General features: G+C 43.5%; 2 protein-coding genes across 5 annotated transcripts in view; one reads left to right on the forward strand and one right to left on the reverse strand.

Annotated features, from left to right (window-relative positions):
• LOC128738214 (uncharacterized) overlaps positions 1 to 15,394 on the reverse strand; it is a 693,074-nt gene that overhangs the window by 538,979 nt on the left and 138,701 nt on the right. The window lies entirely within an intron of this gene.
• On the forward strand, positions 6,793 to 12,180 carry LOC128735452 (uncharacterized). The gene has a single exon (XM_053829935.1). The coding sequence runs from the start codon at positions 6,793 to 6,795 to the stop codon at positions 12,178 to 12,180; it is 5,388 nt and encodes a 1,795-aa protein (XP_053685910.1).

Genomic DNA, 15,394 nt, shown 5'->3' on the forward strand with positions numbered 1-15,394 from the left:
CCTTCTTAAAGTGGGGAGGGCTCCTTATTCACCATAGAAAATATTCTTGCCCTCGAAAACTTTCACATGCCAAATTTTGTTCCATTTGCTTGATTGGTTCTTCAGTTATGAGGAAATTTGTATTTCATGTGTATAGGATCCCCCCCTCCTTAAACGGGGAGGGGTCCCAATTCATCATAGAAAAAAATTTTGTCTCCAAAAACACCCACATGCCAAATTTGGTTCCATTTGCTTAATTACTTCTCGAGTTATGAGGAAAATTGTGTTTCTTTGATACAGGAGCCCCCCCTCTTAAAGTGGGGAGGGGTCCCAATTTACTATAGAAAATATTCTTGCCCTCGAAAACCTTCACATGCCAAATTTAGTTCCATTTGCTTGATTAGTTCTCGAGTTATGAGGAAATTTGTATGGAAGCCCCCCCTTTTAAAGAGGAGAGGAGTTATAATTCCCCTTATAAAGAGGGGAGGGGTCTCAATTTACCATAGAATAAATTCTTGTCACGGAAAACACCCACATGCCAAATTTTGTTCTATTTGCTTGATTAGTTGTCGAGTTATGCAGAAATTTGTGTTTCATTTGTATGGGAGCCCCCCCTCTTAGTGGGGGGAGGGATTTCTAACCATCACTAAAACCTTTCCTGGCCCCAAAAAACCTCTAAATGCATATTTTCATGCCTTTTGGTTCAGTAGTTTTCGATTCTATAAGGAACATACGGACAGACAGACAGACAGACAGACAGACAGACAGACAGAAATCCTTCTTTATAGGTATAGATTTTAGTACAGTTCCAAGTTTGATTTCCAGTTCAATTTCAACTTTGATTTTATATCCAGTTGCACCGGAAAGTCTGGAGTTTTCAATCAAAAGGGTGTCCCACATCAAATTGCACCACGGAAAAAACGCTGTAGAAAATTACCCATTGGGTATTTTCTCTTGAAAACTTGGGTAGAAGTAGTTTAGACTGTATTGTTTGCACTGTATTTTTATCGCGATCAGTTTTTCGAAAAGCAACGTCGCGAATTTATTTTACGCCAACACCTGGAAAATCTGGACGCCAAGGCGGACTTCCGGCAGCTTCTGGGACTATTGTACTTCACCGCCCAGCACAAATTGGATGTTCCGGAGGAAGTAAGGACGCAGAAACTTACAAAATTTGCCAGGAAATACATGATTTGGGAAGCGATCTGCTCATGTGGCAAACGGAGTGCTCAGTTCGTGACTACCGGAACTGTAAACTGGCAGATCTACCGCAAGGAGTGTCTACAGAAGCTTCTGCTTCCTCTGTTGAAGCAACACGAGGGTCCTACAATCTTCTGGCCGGATCTAGCTTCGTGACACTATTCAAAGGATGTCCTGGAGTGGTACGAAGTCAACGGGGTTACTTTCGTACCCAAGGACATGAACCCCCCCAACGCACCGGAACTAAGGCCCAATGAAAAGTATTGGTCCATTATCCTAAGGAGGTCAAATCGGAGGAACACATGAAGAAAAAGTGGGCTTCCGTACAGACGAAGCTGCAGCGAGATGTTGCACAAAACTTTTTGAGTGGAGTTAAGCGTATGATGCGAGCATACGGTTGTGGTATTAAAGTTGAATGAAATAAATATTCCAAAAGCTTACTAATGGGTTATAATTTATTATCTGAAAGTTTGAAAAGGATAGGTCAATTAGGTAATTTTCTACAGCGTTTCTTCGGTGGTGCAATTTGATTTGGGACACCCTTTAGTCGGTTGGTATTTTTGTTATAAGTAATAATAGATTCACCATTCTATGATTACGTACTTTTCCAGACCAAAATATTCTTCTAACAGGTTGGGTGTCACACCTTCTGTGTATGTCTGTGTATGGTAGTGCATATTACACCGATAAAAATTATCTCCGCAGCTGAATTAAATGTATCTCTCTATTCTAGTTGCTTCTATTCTAGTTATTTTGACCAATAGATGCGTTTAATTCAATAGAACCCACCAAATAGTAAACAGCTGACTTCAATACAAAGTACCATATCTTATCGATTCCGTTTTATGAGCTTTCAAAACCGATTCGATCAACGAATATTCAAATGAATTTATATCCTTTCCTCAGCGAGAAAGGCAAAAAGCACTCCCAATGCCGTTCAGGTCAATCATCTTTACCGCACCGACTTACGAGAGATTAATGACAAATTTATTCTCCATTTCGCAGAGAGGAGTGTCGTTGAAGCGACAAAAATCTAATAAATCATGACATAATTCACTCGTTCAGTCAGCGCCTGTTACTGCTTCTCACGTAAATTCTGGCGAAATAAACTGAAGAATTTGGTTATCAACACAGTGCAGTGGCGTTTCGATTTTGGCATGAGCAAAAGGAAAAATTCCCAAGAATAACTTGAAACTCGAAACGATTGAGACCAGCTGAATTTAATATCAAAAGAATTCGACGGTGTTTTTTTTTTTGTTGTTGGTAAAATTGAAACGTCGCTGTATTTTATATTTGTGCCATCTTTGTCAATATATCCTTCGGGCAAAAAAGAAAAAAATAACTGTATGTTCATTCCCATTAACAATGTCATTGTCCTGCAGTATTAATTCAGCCAATTGAAATTCGATTAAATTCCTTTTCACGGGATCAGATGTGTGTGAGTAATAAAAAATTCTGAAAAAAATCAGTCAGTCTTGAGGTTGAATACTTCATTGGCAGCTCCCCGTTCTCATAAAAAAGCAATAAACAGGAAATGATGAGTAACAATTAAATATAATTTATTAGCACCGATGTCTCAAAAGTGGAAAAAAGAGTTAAATAATCATTATCTGGGACAGCCAAAACTTACATCCCAAAATCAGCATTTTTGTTTCGAGAAAACCCGCTTTCTAACCATCTAACAACGGTAGCGGGTGGTGACGGTGCGGTGGTGCGCGGTTAAACTTCACAAAGAACAGCTGCGTCGCCGGCCAGGAAGGTAGCGTCGTTGACATTTAAAGAAGCGTAAAACATTTAGAATTTCGCAGTCTTCTCCGCTTAAAATGTTGTCATCGTTTCGCCCCACTTACGCGACTGTTCAGTACTTTTTGCAGCTGCCCCGAAATGGGGATGTGCTGTCATAATTTAGAGCAGCGAGCGTGAGTGTGTGCGTGTGTGTGAGTGAGTGTGAGTGTGTCAACGCTCCACTCCTACCTAGGCACCTGTTACCACCCGCCCCCGCCCGAACACCGCCCACCGTTATCTCTCACGCAAACCCCCCACCGACACGTGCCGCGTTCTGTTGGAAGATTTTAATTTTCATTTCATTCCAATGTGAATTACCTCTACTGCTAGGACTGGGTGCGGATGGAAGACAGCCGACAAGCGTTTCATTTCGCGAGAGAGGAATGTTATTCCGAGCCGCGTTGTTTATGTCAGCATAAAAGGGGTCGTCCACCGGTCGGTCGGGCGGTGGAAATTAGCCAACCGAGTGAAAACGGAGCGAACGATGCCAATGAAGATGCTGGAATTTTAGCGCGAGAAAAGCCTGTTTTTCCTGTCTAATCGCAGCCGTTGCCGCCGCCGGGAAAAATTAATTCGCCGGTACAACACAAGAAAGCTGACATATTAGCTGTCAAAATATGACTTTCAAAACGTGTTTAATTAAAAGCTGTGTCAATGCCAAAATTAACGTTTTTCGACGAATAAACTCTTTACATGACTGGATAAAAATGAGTTCACTGTCAATTATTTTGCTGAAACGTGCGATTTTTCATCCTAGAGTCTACCGTTTTCAATTTACTAGGGTCAAACGAAGGGAGACCCCACCTGTCAGTCAGTCAGTGCGTAAGTTGCACCATATGCGCGAGCGTCTTGATCTTCCTCGTCCGCCCACGCACAACCAAGTGCGATCCTCCTGCGAGAACGTCCCATCCCGTGCTGGGATTTGCAATTAGTTTTACAACCAAGTCCATTAGCCAGTTCGGGCGAAAAATCGTAACCGCAGACAGACGCACACACAGCGTCACACGTTAATTCGCACAAAAGTGGCGAATCGTTTTGGCAGACCATTATGAACTTCAGCGTGGATAATTTATGCAGATCCCGGTCCGTCCTGGGTTTCGTTTGGTTGGTGTGAACTACATTAAAAAGTCAAGGATCTGCAAACTGCTCTCTGAAACTCGAAGACGTCAGTCACTCGTTTTCCTTTCCATTTCTTCATTTTGAATAGCGAGAGAGTGAGAAAGAGGAAGCAGCAGACCCCGGTCGATTGAATCGATTTGCAGTTCATTTAATATGGAATTGTTTAAATCTAAGATTTATTCCCTATCCGGTGCCGCGCTATTGCCAGCCTCTCGGTTCGGATCGGGCAAATCCTGCCGGGAATTGAATTCCCATTCGTCGCCGATTGAGAGCCAGTGTGTACGACGCTGATGCTGACAGGCTTTTACTCCGTCCTGCCGGCCGGACGAGTAGGGCCTGCCCGACGGGACCGTGATGGGTCATTTAGAATTTCGCTCGAATTGGACGCCCCAGCCGTTTTGGCTTTTGCCGAAGGGTAGCTATATACTAGTAGGTATGTGTTGTGAAATTGCTCCGGGCAAATGTTTGGAAACGATCGTGCGCGAGCAGTCCGGGCAGTGAGTGGAAATGAATGTTTGCCTTGGGAAAACTGTCGTCATCGCCGTTTTCGTGTGCTAAATTAATCATCGACATGGGGGGGCGAGACTGGCTTTTAGGACAGACTTGTAGTCTTCCGAATCAAGACAAGTTGAGAGGTTATTTTTTTTTTGGCTGAACATTTAGAAGGGGCGGAAACGGTGCACCAGCCTGTAGTGTCGTAAGACATTACTAGCAAACGAAGCAAACGAACAGATTGAGTGACTTTTTAATTGAAAACCATTCTGACTCAATGACTTTAAATTTTGGGTCACAATTAAAGCTATTAATTCCGAATCTAACTCATGAACAACAGCCGGCGGCTGTAAATATCATCGCAATCGTAAAATTTTTATTCAAACCATTAAACACGGAAAACATACACCTCGCTGTTTCTTTGTTTTGACTAAATAAACGTGCAAGTCTGGGCTGGTTCCTTTTCCTACCGGCAGACCGGCAGCTTAGTAAGCACATTTAGAGAGCCGTCCGCCAGAAATTGCCTCCGCACAATAATGGGCGACATTCATAAAAAGCATGCGGTCGGTTTGGAATTATTCTATAATTTTCGTGCGTCGTCGCTCTTCTAGTCGGCAGGTTGGGAGGTCTCTGGAGGGAGATTTTTCGAATCATCATCAGCCAGCGCAGAGCAGCCAGCGCGGTAGGAATACGGCAGAATGTAGAAACAAATAAGGTCACACTCGGTAATAAATCTCCTAAAAGCGTCGTTTAACATGATCATAAAAGACTCCCCCAATCGGTGTGGAAAACCGGTGGCGGTGGTGAGCTCGAAAAGCTGATGAGGAAACGAAGAACGGGCGGAAAACAACCGACAGCGGAAAGGCTAGGCCTAGGACAATTTATTCGTTCGTCCCTACGCTTCGATGCTTCCGGGCATGTTTTCTCAGATTACCTACTGGAAATCGAATACGTCGCACCCGCTCCCGGGTGGGTGGCTCGGAAATATGGCTCGGTGGAAGCGAATCAAGTTAACAATAAATGAATAAAAATGGATTTGATTGTCGATATTACCGTTTTATTATCGATGAATTAAAATAGAATAATAACAATGGCTGCTCGCTGGAAACGACAGCGGCGTATGGTGCCGGTGATGGTGATTCACGAACATGTTTTCATTGGATTCAGTTGCAGTTTTGAGAGCGTTTGCGTGGGTGCAAGGGTGCAAGGAATGCGGCAGCGGTTCTTTTACGATCATTGAACCTTGTGTGGTGCAGAATTACATTGGTGGGGTCTCTTATATTTAATAGTTTTATTGTTAAATCCTTGCAATACTGTGCATAGAGTTGCTTTTAGGTTATTTAAATTTGCAGCTGACGCCCATCGAAATGTAGTGAATCATGCCACTAAAAATATCAAATTTATTACTTGTTTTATGGTTCCCTCCAAGCAACATAGTCTGTTTCAAAGAATGAGTTAATTACCTGTATGCTTGCAACTAAGGGTAGAACCAGAGTAAAATGCAAAATATCGGTGACAATTTATTTATTAGTAAGTAAGATCAAAATAAAACAACCCAGCCGATGCAATACGAACAAATGCTTTTACTTGACTGAAATAAAAAAAAATATCACAACCGTAATAAACTTTGTCAGGTAACCAATCTGCAGTTAATCAACCGTTTATTGGCATTTCTGGTATTTTCCATTGCAGGCTGTTGTATATTAGCTTTTTGACTGCATTGCTGTTAGCTATAAATTGGTATTAAAAATTCTATGCATATTCTTCTCGTCAGTAATCAGTTGCAAATAAGCATCGTTAGCACTATAAAAGGATTAGCACTTGTTCGCGCAGTATCTCTACGTGATTCCCGGTTCGAGCAGTTATGCCTATGCAACCAATACCCAACTTAAATATTTTGTATCACCGCACCTAAAATTGGCATCTTGTACTTCCTTCGCCTTAATAAAGCTAGTATAGAAAATTGTTAACCAAAACCACACGCGTTTTTTTTCTGCTCTCGACCATAACGAGCAATCCCTTTCGATTTCGCGCGTTTTCGGGCTCTGGCCACTCTATAAAGTGGTCCTTCGAGCCGGATCGGACCGCCGGTAACCCAAAAGTGCGTTATTATCCGCTTTTTTACCGTGCCGCGATTCGCTAACGAGTGTCAGAGTGAGGTTGGAATAGCACCTCCGAACGCGCTACATATCGGTTAAATCGAAATTTCCTGCTACAATGGATAAGCTACTACGGGAAAGAAAGTCACTCGACGCGCGGTTGAAGCGAGTGTCTCAAAACTACCAGCAGCTTGTTAGAAACACGGACTTGGACGAAATCGACATCCAGACTGAGCTGGATAACCTCCTGGAAATTTGGGCAACTTACCTGGCTGTTCACAAACGGATGGTGGAATGCTGTCAAGAGGAGGAAATGGATGAGTTACTGGAGCATCAATCGACGTTCGAAGAAAGCTTTTGTGCACTGAAATGTTCCTTGTTAAAATTGCGTAAAAGATTCGACTTTTCATCTACGCGCCATGAGGCAGTTTCGCAAGACAATGGCGACGCCATTCGTATATTGACGGAACAGCAAGCGGAGTTCATGCGCCTTGTTTCCAGCGGGCTCAATGCATCAGTAAAGGGAAATAATCCACCTTCTGTCACCCACCAGAATATTACACCCCATACGGACGTCAAGTTACCGCGCATGAATTTACCAACGTTCGGTGGTGAAATCTTAGAATGGCCGTCTTTCTTCGACCTGTTCGATAGTGCAGTGCATAAAAATACCGCTCTCCAGGATAGTCAGAAGCTCTATTTTCTAAAAACAAATCTAGTCGGGGAAGCAGCTGCATTGATATCACACCTACGCATAGCAGATGTCAACTATGGACCCGCGCTAGATAAGCTGAAAGAAAGATACAACAAACCGCTTGAGATAGCTGAACACCACATTCATCGATTTTTGTCCCAACAATCAATGACGTTCCCATCTGCCGCCGGGCTACGTTCGTTACACGACGTGTCCGATGAAGTGGTCAGAGCATTGAAGGCCATGAATCAGGAAGGAAGAGACATTTGGTTGTTATATTTGCTAACCGAAAAGCTAGATCCAGAAACCAAGCAACTTTGGAGCCGTAAAAGGTCAGAATTAAAGGATGAAGAAATCACCTTGGAAGGATTCCTGCGTTTCGTAGATGCACAAAGCTGCGCGCTAAAATCTGTTGCAGTGTATCGCCCGAAGAAGCCGACATACGCTATGCCCAATAAATCATTCGTGCGAGGACCAACAGCGTTAGTTGCTACCGGACAACCGTTACCAACAACAGTGTGCGTTTTTTGTATGAAATCGCCACATCTTCTGTACCAATGTGGTAAGTTTTTGCACGCAAAACCTAGTGATCGACTCCATTTTATTCGTAGGCAGAACCTGTGTGAAAACTGCCTTAAACAACACACCGACGAGCCTTGCCGGTCCGGCAATTGTCGAATATGTGAGCTGCCACATCACACTCGCTTACACGATGCTTTGGAAATGAATGCCATTCCTGCCCAAACTAGCAATGTAGCAGTCCTAAGCAACACACATGAATCAGCATCAATGTCACAAACGCTGATTTCCCCACTTAATTTCACGAGCGATCTAACTGATACGAATGTTCTTCTACTAACCGTCACCATCAACGTATTCGATAAATTTAGACGTCCATACACATGCCGAGCGGTTCTAGATTGCGCTTCCCACACTAGTTACATCACCGAAGATTTGTGTGCAAAATTGGGTCTAAAAACATCAGAAGTTGATTTCGAGTTTGGTGGAATTGCTGGTTCCTCTAATCGCGCAAATAAGGGAGCACTAGTAACATTCGCCTCGCGCTGCTCAGACTACCAAAATGTCGTGCCGTGCATTGTTCTGCGACGTATTACGTCTGACTTACCGCTTAAGCCAATCAATATATCTAATTGGCCAATTCCTACAACGATCAATCTGGCTGACCCTCAATTTCACCACCCGGGAAAGATAAGTATGCTACTCGGCAATAAACTCTTCTTTCAGCTACTGGAATCAGGAACAATTAAACTTGATTTGGATGGTCGTCTACCCGTGCTACAAAACACTAAACTTGGTTGGGTAGTTTCTGGTGGTTACAACGACAGCAGTGATCAGTCACAATGCACTCTGTCGTCATGCTTACTCACAACCGCTAATGATCCTTTGTCTGATCAACTACAGAAATTTTGGGAATACGAAGAATACGAAAGTTCATCACCACATTATAATGACGAAGAGATTAAATGCGAAGAGCATTTCGCAAAACACACCACTCGTGATATCTCCGGAAATTTTATTGTTCAGCTGCCGTACTCTGAGAGCCCCTCTTCTCTCGGTGAATCAAGGGAAATCGCGGAGAAGAGATTCTTTCACCTCGAGCGTAAATTAGAAAAAAATCCCCACCTCAAGGAACAATACCACTCTTTTATGCGGGAGTACATTGACCTTAACCATATGTGTCTCGCTACTACAGCATTGGAACACTGCGTTTTTCTTCCCCATCACTGCGTCATAAAACAGGATAGCACCACGACAAAATGTAGGGTGGTATTTGACGCCTCATCCAAAACCAGCAGTGGTAAATCCCTCAATGACATTCTCCTCACTGGTCCTGTGCTTCAAGACTCTTTGGTGGATATTCTATTGCGTTTTAGATTTCCATCGATCGTATTAGCGGGGGATGTGAAACAAATGTACAGGATGGTGCGGCTTTCTGATAAAGATCGAAATTCTATTCGGATTCTTTGGCGCTGGTCTAAAAATGATCCACTTCAGGAGTATTGCCTCAACACTGTTACCTATGGCACTAAGAGCGCCTCATACCTGGCGACCAAATGTGTTCAACAACTATTACTATCCCACCAAAACCAGTTTTCGACAACCGTAGAGAAGGCGACTAAGGGCATTTACGTGGACGATGTCCTTACTGGAGCGGACACCATTGAAGAAGCCAAGCAACTTCGACGAGAGCTTTCGCATATTTTTTCGACTGGCGGTTTTTACTTGCGTAAGTGGACTTCTAACAGCATTGAAGCTTTGGAAGGTGTACCTGAAGCGGACCTTGAGATGAAGGTTCCCATCGAGCTCAACGAGTCGAGTACCGTCAAGACACTTGGCATCAACTGGCAGCCGTGCAGCGATGAGTTCATGTTCAGCATTCAACTACCTCAGATCCTTCAGCCCACAAAGCGCAATATTCTATCCAGCATCGCCAGCCTATTCGACCCTCTCGGTCTTTTAGCACCAATCATCGTCCAAGCAAAGGTGATAATGCAGCAATTGTGGGAGCTGAAGGTGGACTGGGATACTACTCCCCCTGGTGAGTTGATTCATTCTTGGCAAGTTTTTGCGCAAAATCTGGTTCTTCTTAACTCCTTTCAGATACCGAGACGAGTCATCAGCTTGAACGAACCATCGAAAATATTCCTGCACGGCTACAGTGATGCCTCGGAGAAGGCCATGGGCGCCTGCATATATATCCGAGCAGTCGACGACAAAGGAAATCTAAGCTCACACCTCCTCTGTGCAAAATCCAAGATCGCGCCCGTTGGGAACAAGCGAAAAACGTTACCTCGTTTGGAGCTATGTGCAGCCGTAATACTCGCACGGCTGATCAGAAATGTGTCTAAAGCCATCAACCGACCTTTCCATGAGATACGTGCCTGGGTAGATTCGACTATCGTATTGGCATGGCTGAATGGCGGGGCTTCTCGGTGGCGAACCTTTGTTGCCAATCGAGTAGCAGAGATCACAACTTGTCTTCCAGCTATAAATTGGAGCCATATCGAATCGGAGCAAAATCCTGCTGACATCATCTCACGCGGAGCTTCGCCAGAGCAAATCCAGTGTAATACCCTGTGGTGGAATGGCCCTCCCTGGAGCTTCACACACGATTATCTTAAGCCGATCAACATTTCGGCATTAACCACTGCCGAACAACAGCACATTGCCAAAGAGCAAAAGGCAATACCGATTTCTCTTCTCTCTATTTACGAAAACCGTTTTCTGGATGAGATGCTAGCAAGGTACTATCCAAATCTCACCATGCTACTGCGAGTAACAGCTCGCATATATCGTGTTTTTTCTTCTGAACATCAATCACTCACACGTCTGCTACCAACCGAACTTGAACGCGCTCAAACGGTTTACATTCTTCACATTCAGCAAAAATATTTCCATGCAGAACGAGAGCGTCTCGAACAAAAGGGAGAAGTAAGCACCAGCAGTAGTCTGCACCAACTCAAGCCGTTCTTAGACCAAACTGGAGTGCTCAGGGTGGGCGGAAGGCTGCAACAATCGGGCCTCAGCTACGACCTTCGCCACCCCATACTGCTGCCTCGTCACTCAATTTTTACTTCGCTGGTTTTGATGCATGATCACCTTACTCATCATCATTGTGGTCCACAAACACTGTTGGCAGTATCCCGCAGAAAGTTTTGGGTACTCAGGGGAGCCAGTGCAGCTAGAAAGATATACCGTCAATGTGTGACTTGTGCACGTGCTAAACCAGTACCGTTAGCTCAACAAATGGGTCAGCTACCGTTCGATCGAATTCAACCGAATCCGCCGTTTGCAATTACTGGCGTTGACTACGCTGGACCAGTCAGCATTGTCAGTCGCCGGACTAGAGGGGCAAAACAAAGCAAGGGATACATCGCACTATTTATTTGCTTCTCCACAAAGGCAGTACATATGGAAGCTGTGTCAGAGCTCACCACTGCTGCGTTCCTGGCTGCATTTACTCGGTTTTATAGTCGCTACGGTTTACCAGCAAAAATGTACTCGGATAATGCAACGACCTTTCGCGCAGCAGCCAAACATCTTCGTGAAATGTACAATCTTCTCAATGCGTCGCAGCATAATGAAATGGTAACCGACTTCATGACTAACAAGGGCGTGGAATGGAAATTTATCCCTGCTCGCTCCCCGCACCATGGAGGACTGTGGGAGTCAGCAATTAAGGTTGCCAAGCAATATTTGGCAAAAATAATTAGAAATTACATATTCACCTTCGAAGAGTTGTCCACATTGATTGCCCAAGTAGCTGCTACCATGAATTCGAGACCACTCACGCCGATATCGGATAGCCCAATGGATTCACAGCCTCTCACTCCTGCTCATCTGCTGATTGGTCGAGCGCTCACCACTATTCCAGAAATTAACATGCTAGAATGCCAAATATCGTCCATGTCACGTTGGCAGTTTACTCAATGCCTCGCACAAGAGTTCCGAAGCAGATGGCAGAAGGAATATGTGCTTTCTCTGCAGCGAATGAAAAGGTGGCAGCGATCGTCGGTAAACGTTTCGATTGGAGATTGCGTTCTTCTGGTGGATGATAATTCGAAACCAAAACAATGGCCATTGGGAAGAATCGTCGAGCTTTTTCCCGGACTTGATGGACTGATCAGGGTTGTAGCCGTAAAAACCTGTAGTGGCATTATGCGACGTGACATCCGTAAAATAAGGGTCATACCATTAGACGCAGATGAATTTTGTCCCATGAGACTTGAACCTGAAATTCCCAGAGGCAATTTGGTGGGCGGATTATGTTCGCGCAGTATCTCTACGTGATTCCCGGTTCGAGCAGTTATGCCTATGCAACCAATACCCAACTTAAATATTTTGTATCACCGCACCTAAAATTGGCATCTTGTACTTCCTTCGCCTTAATAAAGCTAGTATAGAAAATTGTTAACCAAAACCACACGCGTTTTTTTTCTGCTCTCGACCATAACGAGCAATCCCTTTCGATTTCGCGCGTTTTCGGGCTCTGGCCACTCTAGCACTAAACATATCACCAAATTAGTTTTTAAGTAGCATTTAAGGTCACTTTGTAAAAAAACCATAAAGTACCATATCGTTTCGCTTCCTACAGCTTTCATGTTCAGTGCCACTATTCATGTAGTTCAAAATAATGCGCGCGATTTGCAATGTACAAAAGAAATGATTCGTTTAATGGGAACGAGACCTTTACTTGAATGAGCACTCGCTAAACCATTACACCAACAAGGCATACTCTGGCAAGACAAGACTTAATCGAGTTTAAAGAAACAAAAGTCGAAAGTGTTTATTCTCAAACTGAAGACTGTGATAGTAAAATTTAATTGATATAAAGTTACGAATTTGATTGATCAGTAGACAAGTTCATCTGAGATCAAATGAGGACACATTTTAAGATTTTCTTTCACAAATCAGCATCAGCATTTGGAATGAAGACATTTATTCCTAAAACTTGAACGTTAACTAACACTCTCCCTAATGTCCCATGACAAGTAGGCATCTCAATCTCAATTTTTAGGATTGCTGCTGCTTTTGGAAATGCTGCGCTTGTGAGGACTTGCAGATGAAAAGGTTTTCCCTTCGGTTGAGTGTGAGTTGGCAGTTTGGAATGTATTGCAGAATGAAAATTATTTAAAATTACGATTAATTCTGTATGGCACACCTTCCCCCTTTTCTGAAGAATGAAGTAATCAGCTGGAGAGACCAAAGAATACTGCACTGGATTTGGGCTCACAATAATTCTCAATATTCTAATTATTTAGCATTCTATTAAATTATTTTACTAGCTGACCCGGCAAACTTCGTATTGTCACAAATTAAACTGTGTTGTACATAAATCTTGAATCTCGGATGATCTTTGTCACAATCTCGAGTTTTGCAAGTTTCTGAGAAGTTCGTGGGTGTTTTAATATACAAATTTTCCTCACAGTAAAGTAGAACACAATTCCCCTCATTGCTTAGCCTGATAAAATAAAGTGGATAGTATTAAAATGTTCGCCATGATTATGTAACATTTCGCCGAATACCATTTTGCGGAACACCACTTCTCGGTTGACCATAATGCGGAATATAGAGTTTCGCGAAAAACCTTACGCGGGATGTACCATTTCGCGGGAAATTACCATTTCGCTGAAGTAATCCTCTCCCGACTCGCTGTCGCTTGTTCGGACCCAGTTGAAAAAAAGTAATAGAGGTCAGTAGATCTAGGAAAATAAATAAACCTAGATAGAGGTGATTTTTAAGGGAGGCTGCCCCCCGCAGTGGCCGGCGCTTCCGAAGGCAGGTCGCCGGCAACACTCGCGGGCTGCTGTCGTCTCGCCCTGAATCATCTAACGTTACTATTGATAGTTTTTGGTGGTCTTGTTATTGACTAATGTTTTATGAAAGTTGTGTTTTTTGTCGACTGGATTCACTTGTAACTATTGAAATATTGGCAAGGGCAGTCTTCAGAAAATATCAAGACATAGATGTGATCTTTTCCCGACATTTCGACACTTTGTTGGTTGTAAAAGACACCAGGAGGGATCTCTAACCATCATAAGAACCTTCCGTGGCACCAAAAACCTCTACATGCAAATTTTCACGCTGATCGGTTCAGTAGTTTTCGATTTTATAAGGAACATACGGACGGACAGACAGACAGACAGACAGAGAGACGGGTCAAACAGACAGACGGGACAAACAGACAGACGGGACAGACAGACAGACGTGACAGACAGACAGACGGGACAGACAGACAGACGAGACAGACAGACACACGGGACAGACAGACAGATGGGACAGACAGACAGACGGGACAGACAGACAGACGGGACAGTCAGACAGACGGGACATACAGACAGACGCGACAGGCAGACAGACGGGACAGATAGACAGACGGGACAGACAGACAGACGAAACAGACAGACAGACAGAAATCCATTTTTATATGTATAGGTTTGCACTTTTTGAGGCTTTCGTGTCCAACACCACATTTATAAAACTCAATATGATGCGCTTTAATCTTATTTTCGTTATCCACAAGTTTCAAAAGAAGGACAGCATTCGAAGAAATGATTTGAAGGCACAGTAAACAGCATCGCTTTCAACTATCCTTATAATCTTTTTCGTCGGCAAAGATGACTGCGAGTTATCAATCAACTTGATCCGGCCATGTGCTTAAATACAAAAGGCGATCAGCCGAAATATTCTCTTATCTGTAAGTGCTAAGTGCTGTAAGTGCTGTATCTTTTTCGAAACAATACGAAGCCAACAAGAGTAAAAGGAAATGTTTCACATAACGTGTAATTTTTACAAACAAACATAATGGACAGCAATGGGCAACCAATTCCCAACCATTCGTTTGGGAATTATTCATGTTAGTTGATGATTTGACTGCAAACAACGTAATGGTTATTATATTAGCGCAGCGTATATTATTGCATATGTTATCGTCAGCATAGAGCCGAGATGGTTCACATTGTTTCAAGCAGTCGTCTCCATTCCACTCGGTCTTGGGCCAAATGTCACCAAATTTTCAGGTTTCTTAAAAGTCGCAAGTCGCTTTTAACGTGGTCAAGTATCGTCAGCCCCCACATGACCTCGAGGTACGAAGCTGATCCAACAAACCAGTCGTCGTATTCGAATCCGCAGTATCAACGAAGTTAGAGTCAATAAGAACGTAAAACTAGCAAGTGTCCTGTACTCTAACAGCTGGCTGCCAAATCTGTCGAACAAAAACAGAAGGTCTAGTTTCGAAAACGAAATGTAGCACTTAGGCTTTGCTTTAAGTATCTCGCTCGATGGGCCCCCTCTGCACCTTTTGCTGGTGGGGTTGTTGAAGAGAATCGTTTTTAGCCTACCGACTTTCGCCAGATATGAGTCTCCATGAGCAGCGTCACAGTTTCAAGTCCATACAAAACCGGTTGCAATGAGGATTTTGTGTATTAGGCTGTAGGAATGTTACTTTACTGGCTCCGTAAGATTTACACAGGTAAAGTAAAGCAAACTTCGTATGGCGGAGATG

Source organism: Sabethes cyaneus, chromosome 2 (genome assembly GCF_943734655.1).
Source record: "Sabethes cyaneus chromosome 2, idSabCyanKW18_F2, whole genome shotgun sequence".
NCBI classification, from domain to species: Eukaryota; Metazoa; Arthropoda; class Insecta; order Diptera; family Culicidae; genus Sabethes; species Sabethes cyaneus.

What these genes read in the sequence shown, in the direction of transcription:
- LOC128735452 (XM_053829935.1), top strand. Translation starts at nt 6,793, where the DNA reads ATGGATAAGCTACTACGGGAAAGAAAGTCACTCGACGCGCGGTTGAAG.